The sequence below is a fragment of the Diabrotica undecimpunctata genome, chromosome 3 (genome assembly GCF_040954645.1).
Source record: "Diabrotica undecimpunctata isolate CICGRU chromosome 3, icDiaUnde3, whole genome shotgun sequence".
Classification (NCBI taxonomy): domain Eukaryota; kingdom Metazoa; phylum Arthropoda; class Insecta; order Coleoptera; family Chrysomelidae; genus Diabrotica; species Diabrotica undecimpunctata.
In genome coordinates, this window is record NC_092805.1 from 43,025,352 (window position 1) to 43,051,059 (window position 25,708).

General features: G+C 33.6%; 1 protein-coding gene across 2 annotated transcripts in view; it reads right to left on the bottom strand.

The window, feature by feature from the left end:
- The window catches only part of LOC140436736 (hydrocephalus-inducing protein homolog), a 371,509-nt gene that overhangs the window by 234,813 nt on the left and 110,988 nt on the right, over window positions 1-25,708 (bottom strand). For both annotated transcript variants that reach the window (XM_072525797.1, XM_072525796.1), the window contains exons 23-27: window positions 25,459-25,692; window positions 23,642-23,890; window positions 20,808-21,021; window positions 15,508-15,838; window positions 9,819-10,178 (exon numbers count right to left, since the gene is read on the bottom strand). In XM_072525797.1, coding sequence (XP_072381898.1) covers window positions 9,819-10,178; window positions 15,508-15,838; window positions 20,808-21,021; window positions 23,642-23,890; window positions 25,459-25,692 — 1,388 coding nt within the window. The remainder of the gene's footprint in view (window positions 1-9,818; window positions 10,179-15,507; window positions 15,839-20,807; window positions 21,022-23,641; window positions 23,891-25,458; window positions 25,693-25,708) is intronic.

Consider the following 25,708-nt stretch of genomic DNA (forward strand, 5'->3'; position numbering starts at 1 on the left):
TAATTTGCCGAGATAGTGGCAAAAACTATTTACATTGTAACTACATTGTAAAAATGGCTTGCACCCTATCCTACATATTATGAGATGCTGAACAAACTATACAGTCTGTAGTCAACACCATGACGTGTGAGCTGGAACACAAAGTGTATCAATACTCATACACTTATGAAATGTACCTGACAAATCATACAGACCTTCACATTTTACTCTTTTTTAACTTGTCTGGAGTGAAATGTCTTTAATCTTTCCTATCAGCCCCTCTTGGCTAACTCGTGTTTCTTCTGACCCTGAATGGCTATTAGGTTTTCAGAGCAGCCGGATCACTATTTATTTTTACTATACACTCTATTAACCACACGATTACCGATATAAATAATCCCCTTATTGGTCAACACCTACGGGTGGAAGTACCATCACGTTGTTGGTTACTTTATTGCCCTGGAGCTAAATTGACTCCACAGATGGAAGAGCTAAATTAGTCAACGGTATTTAGATTTGGAAAGGTGATGGATAACTACTACATTAAAGATCTGTAAAGATATCACCAGGATACCAATGGCTGAAAATCAAACAGAAATGAAATCTTCAGTCAGCGGCACTCCTTAAATGAAAAAAGTGTGCTAAAAATCCACCGATAAGTCAATAATGTCTCAAAAGTGAAAAGAATTGGTACGTGAAATATTCAAATCATATACCAAGCAGGCGAGGCAGCAAATATTGTTTAAAGACATGAACATAGATATTTTAGGATGCAGTCAAGTTCGATGGCCAAATTGTGAAGTAGCGATTATAGATGAACACCATATCTATTATTCGGGAGATAACACAACAAGAAACAGAAATGGCGTAGTGATAATATTATAACGGGAAATAGCTAAAGCAGTGTTCGAATTTACGTCCATATCAAGCAGAGTTTTGTTATTGAAGATTAAATTAAGTCCCTCTAATGTAAAAATCTTTGAGTGCAACGTACCGAGATCCGAAGAAGAAATATGAGACAGTATATCCGGATCAAAATTTAAAAATAGCCCTAGGGGAAACATCTCCAAATTTTGGGGTATTCTTCGGCATTACAAAAGATGAAGATTCACCAAATTTTAGCCCAAAATATTGACACAACCTCAAAATTCCATAAAAAGTCAAAAATCGTTTTTTAGACATAACTCGCTTAATTTTTTACCAAAATAGATTGTTTTTTTTTATTAAAATTATTTGTGCTTTACAAAACTATTTTAACGAAAATAAAAGTTGGCGGGAAATTCAAATTGATTTGAGCGTTTGAAAATTTTAAACGTCTATGAAAAAATAACTCTAATAGAGAGAGAGAATTAACGAGATGGAGCCGCCAAAACATATTTATAACCAAAGAATAGATGGAGTGAGAAGGAGAGGCAGACCCAGAGCACGATTTAAGGATCAGGTAGAGGAATACTTGAGAATGTTGGGAGTACGAAACTGGAAAGCCAAGGCGAAGAATGGGAGAGAATGGAGACTTATCCTTGAGCAGTCCAATACCCACCATGGGTTGTGGAGCCAACGATGATGATGATGAGAAAATAACAAAAATATAGATCGCTCGAAAAAAAATTTATACACTCTGGACCAAAATTAACCGGCCACCTTAAAAATGGGTAATTTTGGATGTCTTATATCTCCTAAACCTGTTGTCCGATTTAAGTGATTTTTTTAATATGTTATAGCCTTATTCCTTGACAAAATCGTTATAATAATATAATTGCTAAACAGGTAAATTTTCATTGTATACCGGGCGTACGAATTAAACTGTGTTTTTTTCTTAAAGTTTGCATCACCCTGTGGAATATTCTAGCATTTATAAAATATTGAAATTAAAATCTAACTATAACCTCATGTTTTCTCAACATTTTGTTTTTTGATTCATTCGCTTATGTTGGATAATACAAAAGTTAGGAAATTTAACAACTAGTAATACATCAATACAGACGATTTAACTGCAGCAAAATTAACCACACCACCTTTATTATTGTTTTGTTTACCTTACCTGTGACCTGTCTCTTCTTAAGGTGAGAAACGTTAGTGTGAGTAGACAAACGATTAGAAGAAGACTGTCAGAAATAAACTTGAGAGGGCTTTTCATCCAGCTCGCGCACCACAACTGCTCCCACAACACCGTAGGGCTAGACTTCATATTGCGCGAGAATATGCTAACTAGACTATGGCGAAATGGAAGAATATACTGTTCTCAGATGAGAGGAGAATAGCGCTAAAAGGTCCAGATGGAGGCCAAAGTGTCTATAGGCGTCAAATGAAAGGTTTGCTGCATGCGCTATAACCGAAACAGTGGCTTACCGAGGAGGGTCAATAATGATTTGGGTAGGAATTTCTTACGAAGCGCGTACTGATCTTGTTGTGTTCGGTAGAGGCAGTGTGAATGCCCAAGTATACGTGCAAGAAGTTTTCCAAGACCATGTCATGCCTTTTGCACCATTCATTGGTGATAACTTCAGACTAATGCATGACAATGCACGTTGCCATACAGCAAGATCTACCCGTGAGTACCTTAATGAGGTCGGGATTCAAATTCTACTATGGCCAGCACACAGTCCCGATCTTAAGTGAGGAGTAGATCTAGAAGTAGAGGAGTGGCACAATATCCCCCAATCTGATATCCAGGATATCATGAATGGATTGCCAAACCGGCTCCAAGAAGTCCTAAGGGCTAGAGGCGGCAACACCCATTATTGATACCCAATTTTTTTTCAATTAGACTTTAATTTCCAAAATATTGTTCTTTGAATTTTCTTCGAAGATTTTATTCATTGGATTTTTACTGTAACAAATGACTTTTTTTCAAAAAGATTATTTTTTCTCTTCCTCGGAGATAAAACCTGATAAAAAACATGTCTAGTTGTTAAAGCACCTAACTTTTGTATAATCCAACACAAGCGAATCAATCAAAAAACAAAATGTTGAGAAAGCATGAAGCTATAGTTACGATTTAATTTCAGTATTCTACAAATGCTAGAATATTCCACAGGGTGATGCAAACTTTAAGAAAAAAACACAGTTTGATTCGTACAGCCGGTATACAATGAAAATTTACCTGTTTAGCAACAATATTATTATAAAAAATATTGTCAAGAAATAAGGCTATAACATATTAAAAAAATCACTTAAATCGGACAACAGGTTTAGGAGATATAAGAAATCAAAAATTACCATTTTTAAAGTGGCCGGTTAATTTTGGCCCAGAGTGTATATGATGTATGATTATTAAAACTATGCTCTTGAATTTTTCAGAATTTTTAAAGTGGTACAATGAAACCGAAAAAATTCGGTTTTTTGGCGTTTTTTCGTCGTTTATTGAATTACATTTTTAGTTAGAGATGGGCTACTCTTTCAAAAATTATTTAAAGAAATAGCTGTCTTCAACACCTTTAATTTGGACCTCGGATTAACCTTTTTGGACTCTTAGAACCAGAATTATGTTTATTTAAAAGACGAAAATCAGATTAGAACCTCCAGTCCATCGGTGTTTTCACCCTTTTTTCGCCGTTTTTAAGTTATACTGTTAATTTGAGAGATGCTATCTACTCATTTTAAAATTATTTAATCCGTCAGTCGACATCAATACCATAAATTTGAACCCCGAATGATCGATTTTGGTCTCAGAACAGGAGTTACGATGTTTTAAAAAACAAAAATGGTTTTGCCGGTTTATGTTATATTTCTGGTAAAATTATTGTTTAACTAACTTTTTTCAAAAACTGAAATTAAATCTTAAGTTGGACCCTAAATTTTACTGTAAACCACTTTTGTAACGGCATTTAAAGTCTGAAATATATTTTATCATATGGAGATTATCATTTCCACACATGATAAATTTCAGAAATCAATTTAAGAAAAATAAAATATTTTTGAAAAGGCAGTTAACATTTGATTTCACGTATAGTGCCTCTGTATATTCGTTTATACGTATTTCCTAGCAGGGTTCATCATAGCGACTGGTACAGAAGCTCTAAAAGTGAAATCAAATCTTTTCTGTCAAATGAAGCTTCAATGTGGCCGCTATAGCGACATCTGAGAACAAAGAAAGAAAAATATTTTTGATTTTTTCGCTAAAGTTTTCTAGTTAGAGACAGCAGTATTGAGTACTCAAAATAACTCAAAAATTAAGTTATTCTTTAATTAAGTTAGTCCCTAATTTTTTTATAGTTTCAGAAATTACTTTTAAATAACTCATATCGCAGAGTAAGGTACCTTTGCGAAATAAACGTTGATACTTTCCTGGTGCCAAAACATTCTTTAGTAAGTTTATTATTTCAGTACTCTTAATCTCATCCATTTATCCTTGTTTCTATTAACTTGTCACATTCATTTTTAAGGAACTGTTTTTTACGGGCATGCAAATTGGCCGAATCCTTCCTTAGTTTCCATCGGTCATTCTCCGGCACACCCTGTCAGCCAAGCTGCATTAAGTCTCACACATTTTGTGTTGTGAGCCCATACTTCTATATTTTGTTACATTTTCCAATAACTTGTTACTTTATCAAATATTTTGTACATTGGCATATACAACTCCCACTTATATATTTCTTGTAATAAAATAATCTCCAGATGCATAGTATTTTGCGTAGGAGTTTGAAATATGTATTAGTAATCATAAATTCTTATTCTGATGTAAGTTCAGTCAATCGGTCTCCTCGCTCATTTCTCTCTCCAAGCCCTAATCGCCTATGAATATACTTCAGACACATCCCTCCTACCAATTTTGGCAGATAATCTTCTTCTTCTTCTTCTTGTTTATCTTTTTATGTAAACATGACTCTGTCTGTTCTTAAATGTGTCTTAAGAAAGTTGTCGTTCCATCGTTTAAGTGGTCTTTCTACTGATCGTCTTCCTATTGGGGAACCGTCTCTTGCCATCTTTACTATTCTGTTTGTTGTCATTCGACTTATATGATCGCTCCATTCTACTCCTCTATTTCTTACCCAATCCTTGATGTTCTCCATTTTGCATCTACATCGTATATCTGTACTTTTAGCTCTGTCCCATGGTGTTGTACCGTCAATTTTTCTCATGTGTTTCCCATCAAAGTGTTTTCATCTCTGCTGTTTCTAACATCCTTTTTGTCTTCTCTGTGTCTGGTCGTGTTTCTGCCGCGTATGTCATTATTAGTATGATAACTGTTTTGTAAATTTTGCTTTTTATTTCTTTCCCGATATTTTCATTTCTCCATATTGTTTCATTCAGGCAGTCTGCGGCTTTGTTTGCTCTATTCACTTGATCTTCCAATTCTATTTCAAGCTTTTCGTAGCTAGATAATGTGATGCCTAGAGTAGTATTGCGTCGTCTGCATAGCAGATTATTTTAAGTTGTTTTTCTCCCATTTGGCATCGTTTTTTGGTTCCTACTTTCTTTATTATTTCATCTATTATCAGGTTGAATAATAGAAGACTCGGGAATCTCCCTGTCTTATCCAATTGGAGCTTCAATTGGGTCAGTTGATTTTTCTTTTACTTTTACTTTTATTGTGTTGTTTTGGTAGATATTTTTGATCGTTTAGATTATTTCTGGAGGTATCTCTCTTGTGCACAATAAGTGGAAAACGTCATTTAATTTCACCCAATCAAATGAATCCTTAAGGTCCACGAAACATAGATATGCCGGTTTGGTATATTCTTATGATTTCTCTTGCACTTACCTTTAATCAAAGTTAGATATTTTTGGGGCGAATTGTTCAGGTATTATATAATTCGCAAAAGAATTTTTTGCTTATACAGTCTTGTTTGTCAGTTGTAGGGCCACATACCCAGATAATGGGAAGTATTTACAAATTTTTTAATATATCTGGCAATTTTTTTCTTTCAGATTATCTTCTTCTTGTGGTGCCTATCCATTACGGATGTTGGCTACTAGCATGGCAATTCTAACTTACCGCAGCTCGAAATAGTCCTGAAGTTGTCAAGGAAAATTATTTTCTTAAGTTCTGGAGCCAAAATATTCTTCTTCTTCTTCCTGGTTCCCTCTTTCCGTAGACCTTTCCCTGTAATATAAGTTGCGGCAGGTTATATATATATATATATATATATATTATATATATATATATATGACCGTTTCGCATTATATGTCCAAGATATTCTAGCTTGAGCTGTTTCACTGTGGATATATTTTCACATGTTTTATCCATCCGACGTAGAACCTCAATGTTTGTTATTCGGTCCACCCAGGAGATCCTCAGTATCCGTCTATAACACCACATCTCAAACGCCTCGAGTTTTCCCATGGATGCCTTGGTTAGTGTCCATGATTCAATCCCATACAGCAGCACTGTACACGTAGCATCTCAATAAACGTATCTTCGTTTTTAAGGGTTGGTCGTGGCTCTTAAATATCTTGCTCATTTTGACAAATGCTGACCTGGCTTTTTCAATTCTTTGTTTTATCTCAACTAAGTGGACCCATTGGTCGTTTATGGTGGTTTCTAAATAGTAGTAACGGGGCACTTGTAGTATTTGTTGCTGATCTACCAGTAAATGACTAGGTGGAATATGCTTCTTACTGATGACCACGTACTTTGTTTTCTTGATGTTAAAATCAAGCCCGTATTCTTGACTGATTCTCCACAATTGCCTTCGTTTGGGATTACCTAGAAATATTAACGAAAAGGCTTTGCGGTCTTTTTGCTCTATGATTTGGCATAAAGGCAAAATATATCTTATGACATAAACGTTAAAAGTGACTATAAAAAATCATACTAACAAATGAACTGCCCTACAAGAACAAAAATATATGAACATAATGATTGGCAACATTAACAGAAGGCCTTCGTACAGTTTAATAAATCTTGACAGACGAAAGCTGAAGACTTTTACAGGACAATGTCTCCAATAGAACTTGCAGAAAACGCAGAATGGAGGAAGGACTTAACATACATGCTCTTAAGGAAATACTTAGGAACATAAGGTTGATATACAGCCGTACAAGTATGAAACTAGCAGAAATGCTTTAATCTCTCTAAAAGAAAGTTATCCACTTCTACTAAAAAAATAAAACATCGTGGTGGAGTTTGGTGAACGAATCCGATACCATCAAGCGGTAGAGGAAGGAAGCTTTTTTATTAATTTAGGAATAAATAGAAAAAATATTGTCTCATTATAAGTACTTAACAACAGAAAACAAATAATAAATTGACGTAATTACAACAACAATTATAAACTTGGAACTTTTTTAGTTGGCATTTTGATCTTCAAGTTGGAAACTGTTTTTAAAATTTAAGATAAAACTCTTTTTATCACTTTTATTTTAAACACTGCCTTCGATCTAAAGGCCAAACGTCACCAAGGTCAAAAAGTTAAGATTAGTTCTAATTCTTTAGTAACTACCAAAATCTGGGTGAATGAAAGAAAGTAGTTTTAAAGAGAGTGTAATTGTAGAATGTTTGATTCAGTGATATAAATGATGAAGAAAATGATAAGAGATGAGTGGTGGTAAACAAGGATCCACAAATTAATCAGGCAGCTGTTCTCTTCGAAAGAACGAAAGGAGAAGGAACTCGCAACTGAATTCTTAAACGAGCGAGTACCACTTCGGTATGGTTTGCACTGTCGCAGGTCAAAATAGTAGGGCAAGAGAGGGAGAGAGAGAGAGGAGGACGACGTGAGGGAAATGACAGATTTTTAGTTGGACTAGACCGTATCAGAGTGGTAACGGGATGAAATGTCAAAAGACTAACTCCCTCGTATAAAAACTTAACACTACCTGGATCACATATGTCTGTATGTAGATTTTCTTCTTCTCTTTAAAGATGTAAAAAAAGTAATTACCAAAATAAAATTCAACGTAAACTTTTTTAGAATAATAGTAATAATAAGAGAGACAAAATAAAATAGTCAAGTTAACTTTAATGTTAATACACTTTTATACATGCTTATTCTCGTTTACTTTTTAGCTTTGTAAAAAAAATGTTATAGATGCTTTTGCTGGTTCAAGAACTGAAGAAATAAACAACTGGAAATCACACTGGGAAAATACTGTAGTATTTCAACCACACAATACAGTTTGATACAACCAATTATTCCAAAAAAACCTTGGTATAAGAATTTCATCCTCCCACGCAAATACATAACTACCATCAGTAGATTTAGATTTGGCCATGCATATTATTCTGCACATTTATTTAAAATAAATATATTAGATTCGGATATTTGTCAAGAATGTCAGATTAAAAGTGACTTAGACCACATATTTTTTAAATGTCAAAAGTATAAACGACCCACCAACAACCTAATTAAAACAATGATAGACAAGAACATCCCACTTCCTGTTAATATTCTCTTTATTCTTCTTCTTCAGGTTCTTTCTCCTATCGGAGGTTGGAAATCATCATCGCTATTTTAATTTTATTGGCCGCGCTTCTGAATAATTCGAATGAGCTGCAACCGAACCACTCTCTCAAATTTCTTAGCCAGGATATTTTGCGTCGTCCTGGGTTTCTCTTCCCATGTATCTTCCTTTGCATAATTAATCTAAGTAATACGTACTTCTAGCCCCTCATTATATGACCCAGATATTGAATATTTCTAATTTTAACAGTTTTTATGACTTCACATTCTTTCATTCTTTGTAACACCTCTATATTAGTTACTTTTTCAGTCCACGATATTCTGTTAGCACCACATCTCAAAGGAGTTTATTTTTTGATTTCAGACTGTTTTATTGTCCACGCTTCCATGCCGTATAGTAAAGTAGAAAAAACGTAACAACGTAGCATTCTTGTGCGGATCTCTAGATTAAGGTTACGGTTGCAAAGTAAGTTCTTTAATTTTATGAACGTGTTTCTTGCCATTTCTATTCTAGATCTGATTTCTTTTATTTGATCTCCATCTTCGGTTAGCCACGTTCCTAAATATTTATATGTTGTTACTCTTTCGATCGTTGTATTATGGATGATCAGGTTATCTACATTTTGTGGTTTTTTTGAGAATATCATTGATTTCGTTTTCTTGAGATTTATTTGTAGTCCGTACCTTTCACATGCATTGTATACATGTTGTATTATGTACTGTAGATCTTCCATGTCACTTGCAAATATGACCGTATCGTCCGCATATCTAATATTATTAATGCTATTTCCGTTGACCAAAATACCTTCCACAATATCCAATAAAGCTTCTTGAAATATCACTTCACTGTAGACGTTGAATAAGAGTGGTGAAAGTATGCACCCTTGTCGAACTCCTCTAAGTATACTTACTTCCTCTGTCAGTTCTCCTTCGACTCTTATTCCTGCTTTCTGATTTTGATACAGATTCGATATAATTTGTAGATCTCTACTATCTATATTTTTGGTCTTGAAATACTTAAAAGCTTCTAACTATCTAACTTTTCACTATCACTCAATAAAAAGAAAATGTTTGACTGCTTGATAACCTTTTTGTCTGATAGTAAAGTATGCCCGTTATTAGTTAGAATTGTAACCTATGTTTAGACAAAAATTAATGAAGAAAATAATAATAATAAAAAGATTAAAAAAAGGTATATAAAAACATACTTAAAAAAATAGATTTAAAAAGAAAAAAATAAATTAAAAAATAATAAAAAAGAGTTATTAACGTAGTAGCTATTAGCATTAGCTAAGTACGGAATGATTATATTATTAGTATTATATTAATCATGTTTCACTAATTGACATATTTAAATTATTTAAATAAAGCTCACGTTGATTAAGACTGGCTGAATGACAATTGTCCAAGCCAAGAGAAAAAAATAATATATTTTTTGTTTTCATATATTATGTGAAGCAAAGATTGAAGCAATTTTAAAAATATATTACTTACTCATCAAAATCAGAAAAGGAATACTCAATTGGAAATGTTGATACATTCTGAATTAATAGAGGCTTAACAATACGCTCTGCATAGGGCACAGAAGACTCAAATTTCATATGTTTTTCTTGTAATGCCAAATTTGGAATCATTCCATGACCGATAAGTTCAAGTACATAACGAGTGACACTACCTTCGATGTATACTTCCACCTCGGATATGTAGCATCCATTTTTTATCGGCATGAAAAAGATATCCATCAGTCCTTTGTCCATTTCGATTAATTGACCCTGTTGTGGAATAATATAAAATGCGTTTTTCATAGTATTTGTGCTCTGAACATCTGCATTCCATTTACATGTCAAATAGCCACTGAAACAAAGTGATTTTGTATTTTGTGTATAACATATTGTTTATTGTAGAAGAGCATATTGATTAAATTTATAAACAATTTAAATGCATAGACTAAAGTAAAGAAATATTTGAAACCGTAAAGTTACTTGCACAAATTTCCCTAGAAAGTACTCCAAACGGAGATTTCGGATTAAGTAAATCAGCAACGATTCAACTGATCAACTAAAAAAATTTAGGAACTTGCAGATCAGTAATCCTTTATATCAGGTAGGTTATTACTATTTTAATGATAACATGTCTTTAACCTAGGCTCTCTTATTTTGGAATCAACTGATACAACTAATTTTGTCATATTAGGTATGCCTAACAAATTTTCATTTAAGTTGTGCTACTAGAGTTAAAACATAATGTTGCTTTGGTTTTATTACAAATTCAGCTATTTATTTTTCTATCTGATAGTATAAGATTCAAAATTTGCTTTTCCAATGTCTTACAGCATAGCTGCATCAAGAGTTGCACTATTAGAGTTCCTCCAGGTGATACTGGTATCATCAGCAAAACGAAAAATTTTTCCATCGATTAGCGATTTGCTTTTGATACTGCTTATTGTTTGAATCAGTTTAGATTTATCAACTGGTTTTATAAGGAATAAATTCGAAACCTTTTTTGAATTAAGGAGATATGAACTAGGATTTTGTTGTGGCAAAATAGTTAATGTTATATTTTTACTCACGTTAACGAAGTATTCATTAAGATTTTTAGGGTTTGGAAGAGAAAATTGGCCAATGACAACAACAATACGAAATAAAATAAGAACAGTTAAACTGGACTTTATAAGAAGATGTCTACAAATCACAAGAGCTGATAGAATAAGAACGGAGGAAATATGGAACAGAATGGAAGTAAAATGTTCAATTACAAAAAAGTTGGAAAACAGAACCCTGCAGTGGTACGGGCATGTACAAAGAATGCCAGAGCATAGGTGGCCGAAAAGAATATTAAACTGGGACCCGCCGGGAAGAAGACGGAGAGGAAGACCTGCTACAAGATGGAAAACATACGTCGGAAATGCTATGATAGATAGAGACCTCAGAGAAGGTGACTGGGAGAATAGAGTGCTGTGGAGGACGAAAACGGTGAACTCATAATGGGAAAATCCGACGAGGAAGAAGAAGAAGTAGAAGGAAGAGAAAATATTTGAGTTGTGTTAGTTTTATTTCAAAGATCGTTTATTATAAACCTAGTTTTTTTTCCAACATTTTTAAAGTTTCCCGGACGATTTTAATAGTACATTTTTTTTGGTGTTTTGATAATGTTTAGATAGGTTCCTCTGTAATTGGAGATATATTCAGTGACAAACACGTTGGTAGTAAATTTCTTGATGTACAGTAGTGAACGCATGTTGTGACTTAATTGTAGTTAAAGGAATTGCCCTATTAAAAATGCAGACAAGTCTATCTAAAAATCACTGAAATCATAGTCCACGTTTACAGAGGGAAAGTGCCACCCAGAAGTCAAGCACAAATTTTGGAGTTTACGAAAGTTCTGAGCGGAAAAAATCCTACTTAAACGTTGGGTTTTCAAGGATGGTTTGTTAAGGGTATTGAACTTGGTATACACTGCATCATGATCAAATAATTCTGCATTAATAGTTGTAGAGCGTACATCAAGGGGTGAGAAATCTAAGACAATATAATCAATTATGGTAGATGTTTTAGTAATTCTTGTAGTATAATTAACGTGCATTGTGAAACCATACGATTCAAATATATTGACCAAGGATAATTGGGTAGCACAAGCAAGAGCATAATTAATATTCAAGTCACCGCATATAATTTTTCTGCTCTTATTGGGTAGGTCTTCTGACAAATTTATCAGGTTCTGAAAAAATAGTTCCGTGGAAGAATCAGGTGATCTATAAATGCAAAAAATGTATAGATTGAGATTCTTGTTATAAATCAATGAAAACAAAAAGGCCTCATTTAACAGAAAGTCATATTTTGTTATAGGAGAGAAATCATTATTTGTAGAAAGAATTAGAGTATCACCATGAACTGAACTTGGACGATCATACCTAACAATTGTGATATATTTTTCTACAAAAAAGGGTCGTTGACTTCAAGCCAGTGCTCGGTAATAGCAACTATTTAGAAATATCCTAATTCCTCTAAAAACAAAAATAATTCATCTGTTTTATATCTTATAGAACGAATATTAATCAAACCTATGCTAAAGTTGTCAATACTAAACTAATTTGAGGTTTCTAGTTCCATAGAACACGTCGTATGATTTAAAAATTTTGTTTTGGAGAGATAACAGAATAGTAGTTTCGGTGACTTTTCCTTGATTTTTGCAGATGAATAATTCTTTCCGAAGTAAGAAAGGACCTAAAAGCAACAAGATCAGCTTACATCTCAGTTGGACCAATTCCATAGGTCGTTAAATCGTTAAATTCTTGAAGGATTTTTCGTAGATCTTCAGTGGTAGTAGGAAGTCCTTCGGAAGCCAAAAAGAGTTTAACGCTTGTGTTGGCGAATCCTTAGTAACATACTGAAGCAGGTTGGTTGTGTAAAAAAGTAAGATGTAGCTTAATAGTGGCTTAATGGCTTCCAAGATATCCGGCTCCCTTAATCTTGTTAGAAGATATCGACTATTCGAGTTATTGGTTAATATAACTCATGGTGGGGTCAAAGGATCCAGATTTATCGATGGTTGCAAAGTATCCTTCTTAATTAAGTTAATATAAGAATAAAAACATTCTTAGATTTACAAATTTTGATGTCTTGCTTATCTGTGACTATTTTTTTGTTGTCTACTTATTTTTTTTTTGTTGCTTTAATTGGTAATTGGATTCTCCATGCTAACGGGACTTGTGATGTTCTTCGGATTCAAATTTGACTCTGATGAAGGCGTTGGTTCGGAATATAAAGATTTTATACACCATTTATTGTTTATACCAGGTGGCCAAATTTCCTTATTAAATAATATGTCAATGGAAGTTTTAGATTTTATGCCAATTTTAAATGAGGAACCACACGCTGTGGAGCAAGGCATAACATATAATATATTCTTTGATACCCAGGTTTTCTTTAATAAAGTGAACAAATTGTGACCAAAGTGAAGACAACAAATAGGGGTGTAAATTAGGGTTAGGGTTAAGTTGGTACTGTTGGTAACTACACAATGACATTTATCTTCTGTAATTTAAGGGTTTTTTTAAGGTACTAGACGAGCACAACAATCTGCTCTACGAAAATAAGAGAATACTTGAGAGACAGAGGCAATACATAGAAAAATTATTCAAGGAAGAGCAAGAGACAGAAATCAGTGTTTCTGGATGTTTAGGATTAGAAATAACGCTCAGTGATGTAACATATGCAATAAAAAGACTAAAAAATAATAAAGCACCTGGACCTCATAACATACAAGGTGAAATATTGAAACTATTTGAAAACAACCAACTCAAACTCCTAACGAGTCTACTGAACAAAATCTATGAAACTGCAGAATTTTCTACAGATTGGCTAGTTTGCACCTTCATCCCTCTCTTCAAAAAGGCAAATGCCACCAGATGCTCTAATTTCAAAATTATAAGCTTAATGAGCCATGCACTCAAAATCCTTCTTTCTGTTGTTAACTCTCGCATATATATAGAAAACTTAAAGAAAACATTAGCAGTGTTCAGTTCAGACTATTTTTTATATAAGTATTGATACAAAGAGCTCAAAACGTAAATTGCGAAGTCTACGTATGCTTTATAGACTTTGAAAAAGAATTTGACAAGGTGCAACATCAAAAATTATTTCAGATACTGAAAGAATCTAGTATTGATGACAAAGATTTACGCCTAATTAAAAATGTATACTTACAGCAAAGGGCAACTGTACGTACACAACGAAACCTCACAAGAATTTATGATAAAATGGGAAGTACTGCATTTTATCACCGACGTTGTTCAATACTTACTCGGAAATGCTGTTCAGGAAAGCTACTGATGGTTTAAGAGAAGGTATAAAAATCAATGGTGAAATCATAAACAATTTAAAATATGCGGACGATACAGTTTTGATTGCTGATAATGCGAAGGATCTGCAAACATTAATAGACAGTTTAGTGGAAGTCTGTGACAGATACGGCATGAACTTGAGATGGGATAAATAAAGAATGGGACCACTCACAGGAAATAAAATGTCGTATAGAAAATGCGAGAGCTGTCTTCATATGCTGTGTATTTTCTATCCTTTTATATGAAGTCGAAGCCTGGACCTTGACGGAGGCAACATCTAAAAGATAAGAAGCCTTCGAAATGTGGTGCTACCGCCGCATGGTCAGAATTTCCTATATCCATCATGTTACATACAACACCGTGATCCAACGTGGATTGATTTCCATAAAGATCTGGAAATTATGCGTATCGTGAAAATCAGAAAGATGACATACTTAAGGCATGTGATGCGCAATGAGAAGTATCAACTAATTCAACTAATTTTACAAGGCAATATAGAAGGCAAAAGATCTCAACGGCGCAGAAAGACATCGTGGTTGAAGAACATCAGAAAGTGGGCAGGAATGACTACCATAAATCTATTTAGAGCAGCTGTTAACACAGTTGTATGGACTAACGTGATTGCCAATATCCACAGAGGATAGGCACCAAAAGAAGAATTTAAGGGTTTATCCCTGCACTTGATTCGAAATGTTGAGGCACTTCAGTTTGGGTACCTGAGGTGGCATAAAATGTATTTTTCTTCAATCTTTCTTTTTTAGTTGGTATAGTAGATAATTTGTTTATAAGATTACTCATTTGATTAGATATTTCACTGATGTTTGAAGAGAGCCTTTCTAATCCCCATCTTAATCTCAGTTGAATTTGAGTCTTGGATTTGAACCTGATAGTGTCATCAGAACTGCCGAAAAAAACTGACGATATATTAAAAATATCTTGTTCCATCTGCCTTATAAATTTTAAAACATTGTCAGGATTTAGCAGGTTATTTATTTAATGGATCTCGTCAATTTTTTTTGTAAGATAAACAGTCCAGTTTGCTCTCATTTTTGGGTATTAAATCGTATGTCCCAATGAAAAAAGAGATTTTCTTGTTACTTAAATCCGCTCACCACAGATCTACCTAAACTTAGCACAAGTTTAAGATTTAAGAATAAATATTATTAGATCTAACCTTAGACCTACAGCATTAGAAGAAATTTTGTTTTGTTCGGTAAAATAAGAGTTTTTTAAATCCTTACTTTTATTTGATCATGTGAATCGTTCACAAATACCTCAACAACCGTGATTACATTTCTATATAAACTTTGTACTATATAAATAAAAAATATTCTTACTTACAGATTCTCTATTACTACGGATTTCTTCAAGACATTTCCAACCTTTACGGCTCCAAAATCCAAACACTTTTTATGAAACCTAAATCTGGGCAACGATATTGTAGCAGTGATTATGATCGGTATCATAGCCCCGTGATTTACTCCCAAAAATAAATAATCCTGAACATATCGATCATCAAAAATTTTGTACTCTTTTCTTGGTTTAAATACCACATACAGTTCACCAATTTCTCCTACTCCTAGTGTTTTGTTTTTATATTCGACGAACATCTGATTATTTGAGAGAGATGATAAGTTTGACTTCATTTTGTGTACTGTAGTTGGTTCTGGACCTAGAAGTACAATATTGTTAGAATTATTTATTTTAGAAGTAGAGATGTTCATAGACATATAACACCCACCGCTCAAAATGCCGTTCAAGTTTTATGCTTTAAAATGTATACAATCGGCTTAATTTAGACAGTCTTCAAAATATATTTTTCAAAAATTGTATTTTGATATAATTAATTTGCATTTAATTTTTTAGCTGTATGAGATATGCAATTTCTTGTATCAGAAATTGAATATAGCGAGCGTTGTGATTGGTAAACATTTATTGGGGCTATACTGCATTTCTCTGCACGTCACATGTCAAATAGATTATAATTTGTATTATAACCATAACCACAAACCACATTTTTACTTTTATAGGTTAGTTGAAACAGTTATAAAGCTATTTCTTATTTTTAATTAATACATTTCTTATTTGTAAAATGTCGTGGACAACAAACCAAGTGCTAATCATCGTCACGTAGCGCTACAACCCTGGGTGGGTCTTGGTTGACTGTACAACTTTTTTCCAATTTGTTCGGTCTTCCATCAACCTAGGGTCAAATGAAATGTTCATTTTCCGGAGATCTGCTTGGATGTTATCTCTCCATCGCATTCTGGGACGTCCGAGTGGTCTTTTGCCTGTGGGAATCTCTTCCCATACCAGTTTTACAAGTCTATCGTTATGCAGTCTGTGCACGTGGCCGGCCCATCTTAGTCGCTGTGATTTAATTTCTTGGACAATATCGGCGTCATTGTAGAGTGCTTTTAATTCGATATTGGTTCTGATCTTATACTGGTAAGTATTTTTCGTTCAAAGCGTCTGAGCTTTTCTTCCTTTGCTTTGGTGATGGTCCACGTTTCGCATCCGTATGTTATTACAGGTCTGACGATGGATTTATAGATTTTGATCTTTGAACTTTTTGTAAGATTTTTTTATTTTATGAGCTTATCCAGTGCGAATAGACAGCGGTTTGCAGATTGGATTCTGTCTTTTATTGCTTCAGTAACATCGTTGTCAGCTGTGATTACGGCCCCCAGATACTTAAAACGTTGCACTCTCTCAAAATTAAAGGTGTTGATAGTCACATTTTGTCCTATTCTGTCTCTTCGTGTCGTTCTATTTATACACATATATTTCGTCTTCTCTTCATTAATCTTCAGCCCTACTTCACTTGTTGCTCCTTCCACTTTGTTGAAGATGTCTTTCGTGGATAGGATGGAGTCTCCAACGAGATCTATGTCATCTGCATATGCGAGTAATAGCTTGGGACCTTGAACCGATAGCAATTCTGTTTTTATTTCGGCCGACCTCATGGCTTTCTCTAATACAAAGTTAAAAAGTAGTGGAGATAACGCATCACCCTGTTTGAGTCCACTGTTGATTTCAAAGCTGTCAGACAGTTTATTATTTACACGTACTTTAGATATTCCACCCTCCATACAGACTTTGGTCATCCGAATGAGTTTCTTTGGTATTGAGAGCTCCGCCATGGCATTTCATATTTGGCTTCTTTCTACGCTATCATATGCCTGTCGAAAGTCTATGAAAAGATTGTGTATGGGTCTATTATACTTCCAACCCTTTTCTAGAAGTTGTCTCAGCGTAAATAGTTAATCTATTGTTGATCTGTTTGCCCTAAAACCGGCTTGATATTCGCCTAGGACATTTTCAGCATAAGGGATTAGTCTATTAAGAATGATGTTTGAGAGGGTTTTATATGCCGTGTTTAGGAGTGAAATTCCTCTATAATTCGCGCATTTTGTTTTGTCCTCTTTTTTGTGGATGGGCACTATTATGTTTTCCTTCCATCGTGCTGGTATCCTTTCTTCTAACCATATGTGCGTTATTAGCTGGTGGATTTGGCGATGTAGAGCGTCTCCCCCATATTTCAGAAGTTCTGCTGGTATATCGTCCGTACCCGGCGCTTTGTGATTTTTCAGCTTATTTAAGGCCTTTTGGGTTTCTTCAATGGAGGGATTTTTGACGGGCATGTCCGCTGTGATATAGATCTCTTCTTTGTGCTGTTCTTCCTGTATGATGTTTAGAAGATCCTTAAAATACTCTTTCCATTCTTCAGTTACTTCTTTACCGTCGATTATCATACGGCCTTGATTGTCTCTCAGGGTATAGATGGAATTGGTTCTATGTCCTCTTGCCTCAGAGAAAAGAATAAAAATTTGTACAATATAAAATCAGCATTATATAAAAACAAACACGCTCGACAAACTGCCCTGGAAGCTGTTGCCAAAGAGTTAGGTCTTGCTAGGCCAGGCACAACAGCACTGGATGTTACAAAAAATTTAATGCCTTGCGCACGACTTACATGGCTGAAGTCAAAAAAATTGTTGATACAAACAAAAGTGCTGCTGGAGCTGATGATGTAAGATTTTATATATCAAATCTATACTATTTTAATGAAATTGATAAGTACCTTCAGGGACCAGGAATTGAAATAAGAGAATCATTTGATAGTATAGATAATATAGATGCTTCGGATGGAACAGTTGTAATAGATGCCACGATTAATACAGATGGCACTTTAGACATTAATAATGATCCATCCACTTCACATTCCAATATTTGTTCTCCAACTCAACAAGATATAAGTAATTACAATTACAATGTATATTATGAAAAATTAAAATTTTTGCTTTTTAGAACTTTCCAGGTCATAACTATGCCAGAGTTTTTAAGCCCTAGATCAAGTCGTGAACCTACAATGCAACCAAATACGAAAAAAAGACGAGATCAGAGTGAACAAGAAGATATTGCTGGTATGACAGAAGCTGTAGCGACTCTTATACAAACAAAGAAATACCAGTAGAAAAACCCCTAACGTCTGATGCAACTGACAGTTTATTTCAGTTCTGTGCAGCTATAGAGTGAAAGAAATTAAATGTCCAATAATCCGAACAAATGTGGAAACAAAAGTATTTATGACAGTACAGGAAGCAATACTAGAAGATTTAAATAAAAATAAATAAACATTTGAAATAAAATATATTTTTGTTTTATAAATTATGTTTTTGTATAGAAGCCTCTTGCCATTCTAATTTTCCAGCTGGAGAATTGAAGTAGTCTCGTAGCTCATCACGAATCTTTATTGCTGTTGTACTTGAACGTAAGTTTTGTTGGGAAACAGATCTTAAAATACCGGCACTAGCATTGTTACTAGAATATTCATCTTCTTTAGCGGGGGTACTTTGCTTCTTAAAAAAATTATGTAACTATCACTTTATGAGGTGATAAGTTAATTGTAGTTAACAATATCCTAAATCTATAATTAAATATTTTGTTATCATGTGTTAAATTCCTGCCAGGATATGGCTTCATAACTTTTGTAGTTAATTGAAATGCATCATAAGCCACAATGACATTTGGTAATTTTAAAATCCTTCCTGGCAGGCTCCTAGCATCAGGGCAGTTTAGTTTGTTTTCCGTGAGTACTGCACATAATTGCTATTTTGGAAAACACCACCATCACTTACTCGGCCATTCACTAAAAAGGTTTATATAAGTAAATTGATAAGATGCATCTACCAATGCCAACAAAACAATAGAGTGGTCTTTTTTATAATTAAAATAATAGGATCCTTCAGATATAGGAGCACGAAATTTAATGTGTTTACCATCCATAGCCCCTAAGCAGTTTGGAAATTGCCACATATTGGAGTTTTGGGTATCTACAAATAAAAATCTGATGTAGGTTGTGGTTGTTTTTTAAATTTTTATTTACCTGTAAACATGTGCTTTTTAAATGATTGTAAATTGCATTACAAACTTCAGGTATAAATTTACTTATAGTGGTCTCACGAATATGAGTTGCGTACATAAGTGATCTATAAGTTTCACCAGTTGCTAAAAACCGGAGGGTAACCTGCAACCTAAACTTAATTAATAAGCTTTATTAATACTTTTACTTTAGAAATTAATAAACCTTATGCGTCCTAAGATGGATTCCCTTAACAAGGTGTTGGTTTTCTCTATGTCGTCTTTAAGCAACTGGTACAATGTTTCTAATTACGGGTCTGTCATCCGCAAAAAATTTTTGTATACATTTGGGTTCTTAGTTTTAAGCTCTTCATTTAACATTTTTAATACATTATTATATTTGTTATTATTTCTTTTCAATATCCAAGGCCTGCTCCATAAACGTTTAATTTTATTTTTTCGTTTTAATTTTTGTACAGCTACTATTGTGGAACAAAGAGCAGTAACTGCTATTACAACAAAATCATCATCCACATCCACTCTTATATCACTTTATAAATATCTCTCACAAAAATTAATTCACACCAAAATGCATGAAACGCAAAACAACTGATTTGATTGTCGCTGTCATTTACTAAATTACATAAAACGCGGTGTGCGCAAAATTTCGCGCATTTCTTGTGCAAGAAAACGTGTAGGATCAAAATTCTTGCATGGTTTCTTGTATAAGAAAATGTACGTGTGTATGATACTATGCATTTTTTTCTTGGCTATGAAACGATACAAGAAATTGTACAAGAAAATTCCTAGTGTCATACGGCCATTTAGTATTTAAAAATGACAATATACATAACTTACTTACGCATATATGTTTAATTTACCATGATAATAATATTAATAAAATAAAAATATTGTTTCGTGATATAACTGTCAATTTGTCTGAGATTGGCAGGCACAAAATTTGAACTTTATTGAAATATTTACAAGTTTTAATTTATAATTTAACATTTTAACAGAATGAAAAAATAATAATAATATTAATAAATATTAAATATATTTACAAAAGGGACATTTTTATTCTCGAGAGAGAAAGAAAGAGAAAATATATCTTCTGTCTCTCTCTTACCTATATCTTACATATGTAATGATTTTGCCTATTCGCTCCCGTACAAATTTCCAACGTCGAACGAGCGTATAGAAGTATAACTTTATAAAACTAATTTATTTTATAATAATATGGGTAAATTTTATTAATGCTACGTATAACTTGTACATACCATAATTAATAATGAGAACAGTAAAACACACTGGTCTATCAACAACAACATGACCAAAATCAAGTTTGTAATGTGGTACTTTGAAATTAGGAATTAGTTTATACTTTCTGGTGACACAATGGTATCGAAGTCGATTATAGTTGTTTCGAAGATAATCGTTAATGAACATCCTCTCTATCGCTAAGTCTATTTCAACATTAGATGGATAAGAATCCTACAATACACAAAATAAATATAAATTTAATAAATCTTACAGTTCATGTAATTTAATAATAAACTATTACCAAGTAAGTTGCTTACCCGTTCCGTATCATCATGATAATCCTGACCTTATTTGCATCTATTAGAAACAGTCCTGTGGTTGTAATATTAAAACAAGTTTTTAGGTTATGCATTCAAGAAATACGCGTCGTCCTGGACCTCTCTTAACAAACACCTTCTTTTTCAAACCAACTAAGTAGTTCATATCTCCCACTATTTTCATGATTTGTCCTAAGTATTTCAATTCCTGTTTTTGTTTATTGTGAAAAGTACTTCACGTTATTTTTTCATTCTGCGGACAACTTCAGAATCTGCCACTCAATCAACAAACAGTATTTGTCTGTAGCATCGCATCTAAAAAGCCTTCACTTTTTCATAGATGCCTCCGCCGAAGTCCAATATTTTACTCCGTACAGCAAAACCGAAATTATCTAGCATTTAAGGCTCAATGCACCCTTGCGTCTTTGCTAGTAGCGTGCACGCTGTGAGCAAGCTGTGTGGGCTTGGTCTATTTAATTCCCGTCAATATACATTGTCTCAGCGTCTTCAGTCTCAATACGCCTCCCAAACAGCATGTATGATCACAGACAACGTGTTGCATTTGCGTTTGCTGTGTATAAGTATTTATGTAATTATTCTTCTTCCTTCTTATATGTAGGCTTTAAAGCCTGTTTCTTTTTCAATATTAGCCTCCTAAATTGTTTAAATTTGTTGACTTATCTTGTGCTATTCATACTATCCTATCCTCTGCCATTCTACTAATGTGTTCGTTCCACTCCTGTTTCCGTTTTGTCACCCATCCATTTATGGCTTCTATATTGCATGCTTTTCTTATGTTTTCGCTTCTATCCGTATCAAACAGACTTATTCCTGATATTCGTCGGAGTAATTTCATTTTTGTTGTTTCTAGTAGTCGTCTCGTTTTAGATGTGTCAGGTCTTGTCTCCGCCGTGTATGTTAATATAGGTCTAATTTTTGCTTTATAGATTCTTGTTTTTGTGTCTTGTCTTAGGTGTTTGTTCTTCCAGATTATGTCAAGAGATTCTTATGTTATGTTATGTTAAGAGATCCCGCCGTTTTACTTGCTTTTAAGCTTTGTTATCGAACTTCTTCTTCAACATCTCCGTAACTAGTTATATCTATTCCCAGATATCTAAACCTTGCTTCCTGCTTTATTATCTTCCCATCAATTTCGATTTTACATCGTAGTGGGTATTTAGATGTTGTCATACATTTGGTTTTTTCTGCTGATATTATCATATTGTATTTCTTGGCTGTTGTATTGAAGATGTGTGTTAATCTTTGGAGTTCGTCTTCTGTCTCGGCGATTAATGCTGCGTCGTCTGCATAACATAATATTTGGATTTCTTTGTTCCTCATTCTGTAGCCACGACCTTTACGTACTGCTTGTATTATTTCGTCAATTATTATATTAAATAGTATTTATATAATAGAAAAAAAAGGAAATATGTGGCTCCTCTCTTCTTAATACTGACATAGTAATATTCCGATATCGTATCCCATATGGCAGGCTGATTTTAGAGTTCCATGCATATCCTCCTTACGAAATGCCTATGGACAAGAAGCTTGAGGTAACACGAAAGCTCTTTGCGGACGGCAGATGGTATGGAGTATGAAGTGACGAAGAAGCTGAGCGGGCCGTACCCTTTACCATGGATGAACTTATGGAGGCATTGGGTTCACTCAAGACGCGCAGGTCCCCCGGACTGGATCAGATGTAGAGCCTGCGTGGCTTCCGGAGGGATTAACATCGCTGGGCGGTCCTGCTTTACCCAAACTTTACCATGGCCGGAATAAGACAGGACAGGGAAAGGTTAATTGAAAGATGACAAAAAGAATGTAACAACATGGAGGATGTGGCACAGTGTACAAAGATGCTGATCCCGAACATAAGAGATTGGATGGACTGTGGTCACAGGCGACTGGAATATTTCCTAACGTAGGTGCTCACAGGACACGGGTATTTTAGGGCCTACCTCTCTAGGTTGGCAAAGACTGACATAGATGAATGCCTATACTGTGGACACTCAGACACTGTGACACATACGATGTTAGAGTGCAACAGATAGATAGTAGAAAGAAACTTTTAAACATTGTTCTGCGTATTTCCTCCAGGCATCTATTTACTCTTCTGTATATATATATATATATATATATATATATATATATATATATATATATATATATATATGTATATATATATATATATATATATATATATATATATATATATATATATATATATATAAATTATTTATATATATATATATACATATATATATATATATATAAATTATTTATATATATAAATATATATATATATATACATATTATTCTCCTGATTTTCTGCTTTCTTGGGTTTATAGAGATCTGCTGCATCTCTAGATTTTTATGTAGATTGAACATTTTTTTCTCTTATCTTTCTATTTTGTACACCAAGTCGTGTTCTTAAGTAAAATATGAGTAAGGAATTCAAAAAAACAATGATCCATAAATAGGAAATGATGCTTAATAAGTAATTATTTGATATCTTACATACAATATCTACTTACGTCATATCTGACAACAACCCAACCCTTCGCTTCCAGTAACTTGTACTTGTGTTCATTTAATTCATCTTTAACCAAACTTTCTCTATTAGACTGCAATGTTTTCAGGTATTGGTCAGTAATTTGTGCAATTGCTATGTAATTTATTTCTTGATGGGATTTGTTCATCTCAGATCTAGGAAGGCTTAAAGCAACTTGAGAGAAAACTGCACTACCTACCATTGGTATCGTTACGGTATCTAAATGGTCCATCTAAAATAAACAGGATTAGATTACGGAACAATACATTAATAATGATCCGAAATATTAAAACAATGAATAACAGATACCAAGAAATAGTGAGGGAATTAAAAGACCTAAAATAGGCAAAGCAATCAGACTAGAAAAAAAGAAAGGCTAGAAGAAGACCTCCTGGTGTATAGCGCGAAGTATATAATAACAATAAAGCAATAATACTCGTGGTTATGCTAATACACAAAAAGTGGACAAAGAACATTGAGAGTGTAGACTACACACCAGAAATAATATTGATAGTAGGGGTAAAAGATGAAAACCAAAAATTATAATTGATAATTGTATGTAGACCCAAAAACTGCAAACCACAAAAAGAAAAATCAAAATTTTACGAAAAGAGAAGTAGACATAATTTCAAAAAATACTGCACTAATAATAATTATAGGTGACATTAATGTAAGAATTGGCAAGACATAATACCAGGTACAATTTGTTGTACCTACCAAATCATTCATGAACCATATTTATCGGGATTTGGGTTCACTAGTTTTAAGTTACAAACCGTTCTATACTCTTATGACTCAAACAGAGGATTTCCTTAACTATCGTCCTTTTTGGCAAAAAATGTAGTTACCATTGGCAACTAATCCAAAGGATGCAATAAAACTTTTGGAAAAAAAAAAGTTATAAAGAGTACATTCATTCTTTTCAAAGCAATCCAAATGGCAGAAATCCATCCTACGCCTCACTAAAGGTCCTCTTGTGCGCAATTTTCCAGAATCACTGAGTTGCATTGGGGCACTAATGGCATTGTACGCGTTGTTACTTTAAGGACAGCTGCAGATGACATCCTACAACGTCTTGTGGTCAAAATATGCCCACTGCATATTTAATAAATATTATTTGTTTGGAGAAGAAAAGAATGTTTGGAAAAGAATTTTGTGCTTACTTAAAGAGGTATTTTATTTTTTAATATTCTTAGTATTTTTAGTATATGACCTTATTTTAGTTACTTATTTCATTGTGAGTTATTATCTTTAAATTTCTCGCATTAAAATTTGGCACCTCTACATCTTTTATGAAAATTGCAATCTAAGAACCAAATGTGTGGGAAAAATCATTAATTTTAACCCCGAATTGTCTAATTTGGCATTATCAATATACTCGAAAGTGTTTTTGATCTTCATTACCTAGATTTTGATTACATTTTATTAGAAGGGTGGTCCTGTGCAAACATCAGACTCTTTCCCACCGAGTATCGCAAAACATCAGTTCTGCTGATACAGTATCTCATTTCTTCAGTTCCTGACCCGAATTCCGATGATACATTGATAGTTGCAACAACAAAAGGTAAGTGGTCTAAAGTTGTGCTGAAAATTGTGTTGAGTTGTGCCAATAGTTTACAGCAATATTCGCATAGTAGGTTTTTTGCAATATACTTTTAATTGTTTCCTGGGAAACATAATAAGTTAAAGGTAAGGAAAAGACAGAGAGAAGAGAGAGATTTTTGAATATTTATTTTAATTTTGACATGGATAAAATCAAAAATGTATTTATTATTGTATATTAAAAAATTAATATATTACCTCAAATAATATTAATTCATTTATATTTCCTACAATTCCGGGAAAGTACCTTATCGTAATAGGGATCTCCTTTCCGGCTTCCAAATAGCCCTTATCTGGGAATATGTTCAGCCATTTGGATTTTAACTTTTTGTCTTGAAAAATTTCCAAACTATCACAGTCAACTTGAAAACAAAAATCGTAATGTCCAGTGTTAGTTAATATGAGAGATTCTTCCAGTATTTCACAAAATAACTAAAACAGTAGTACA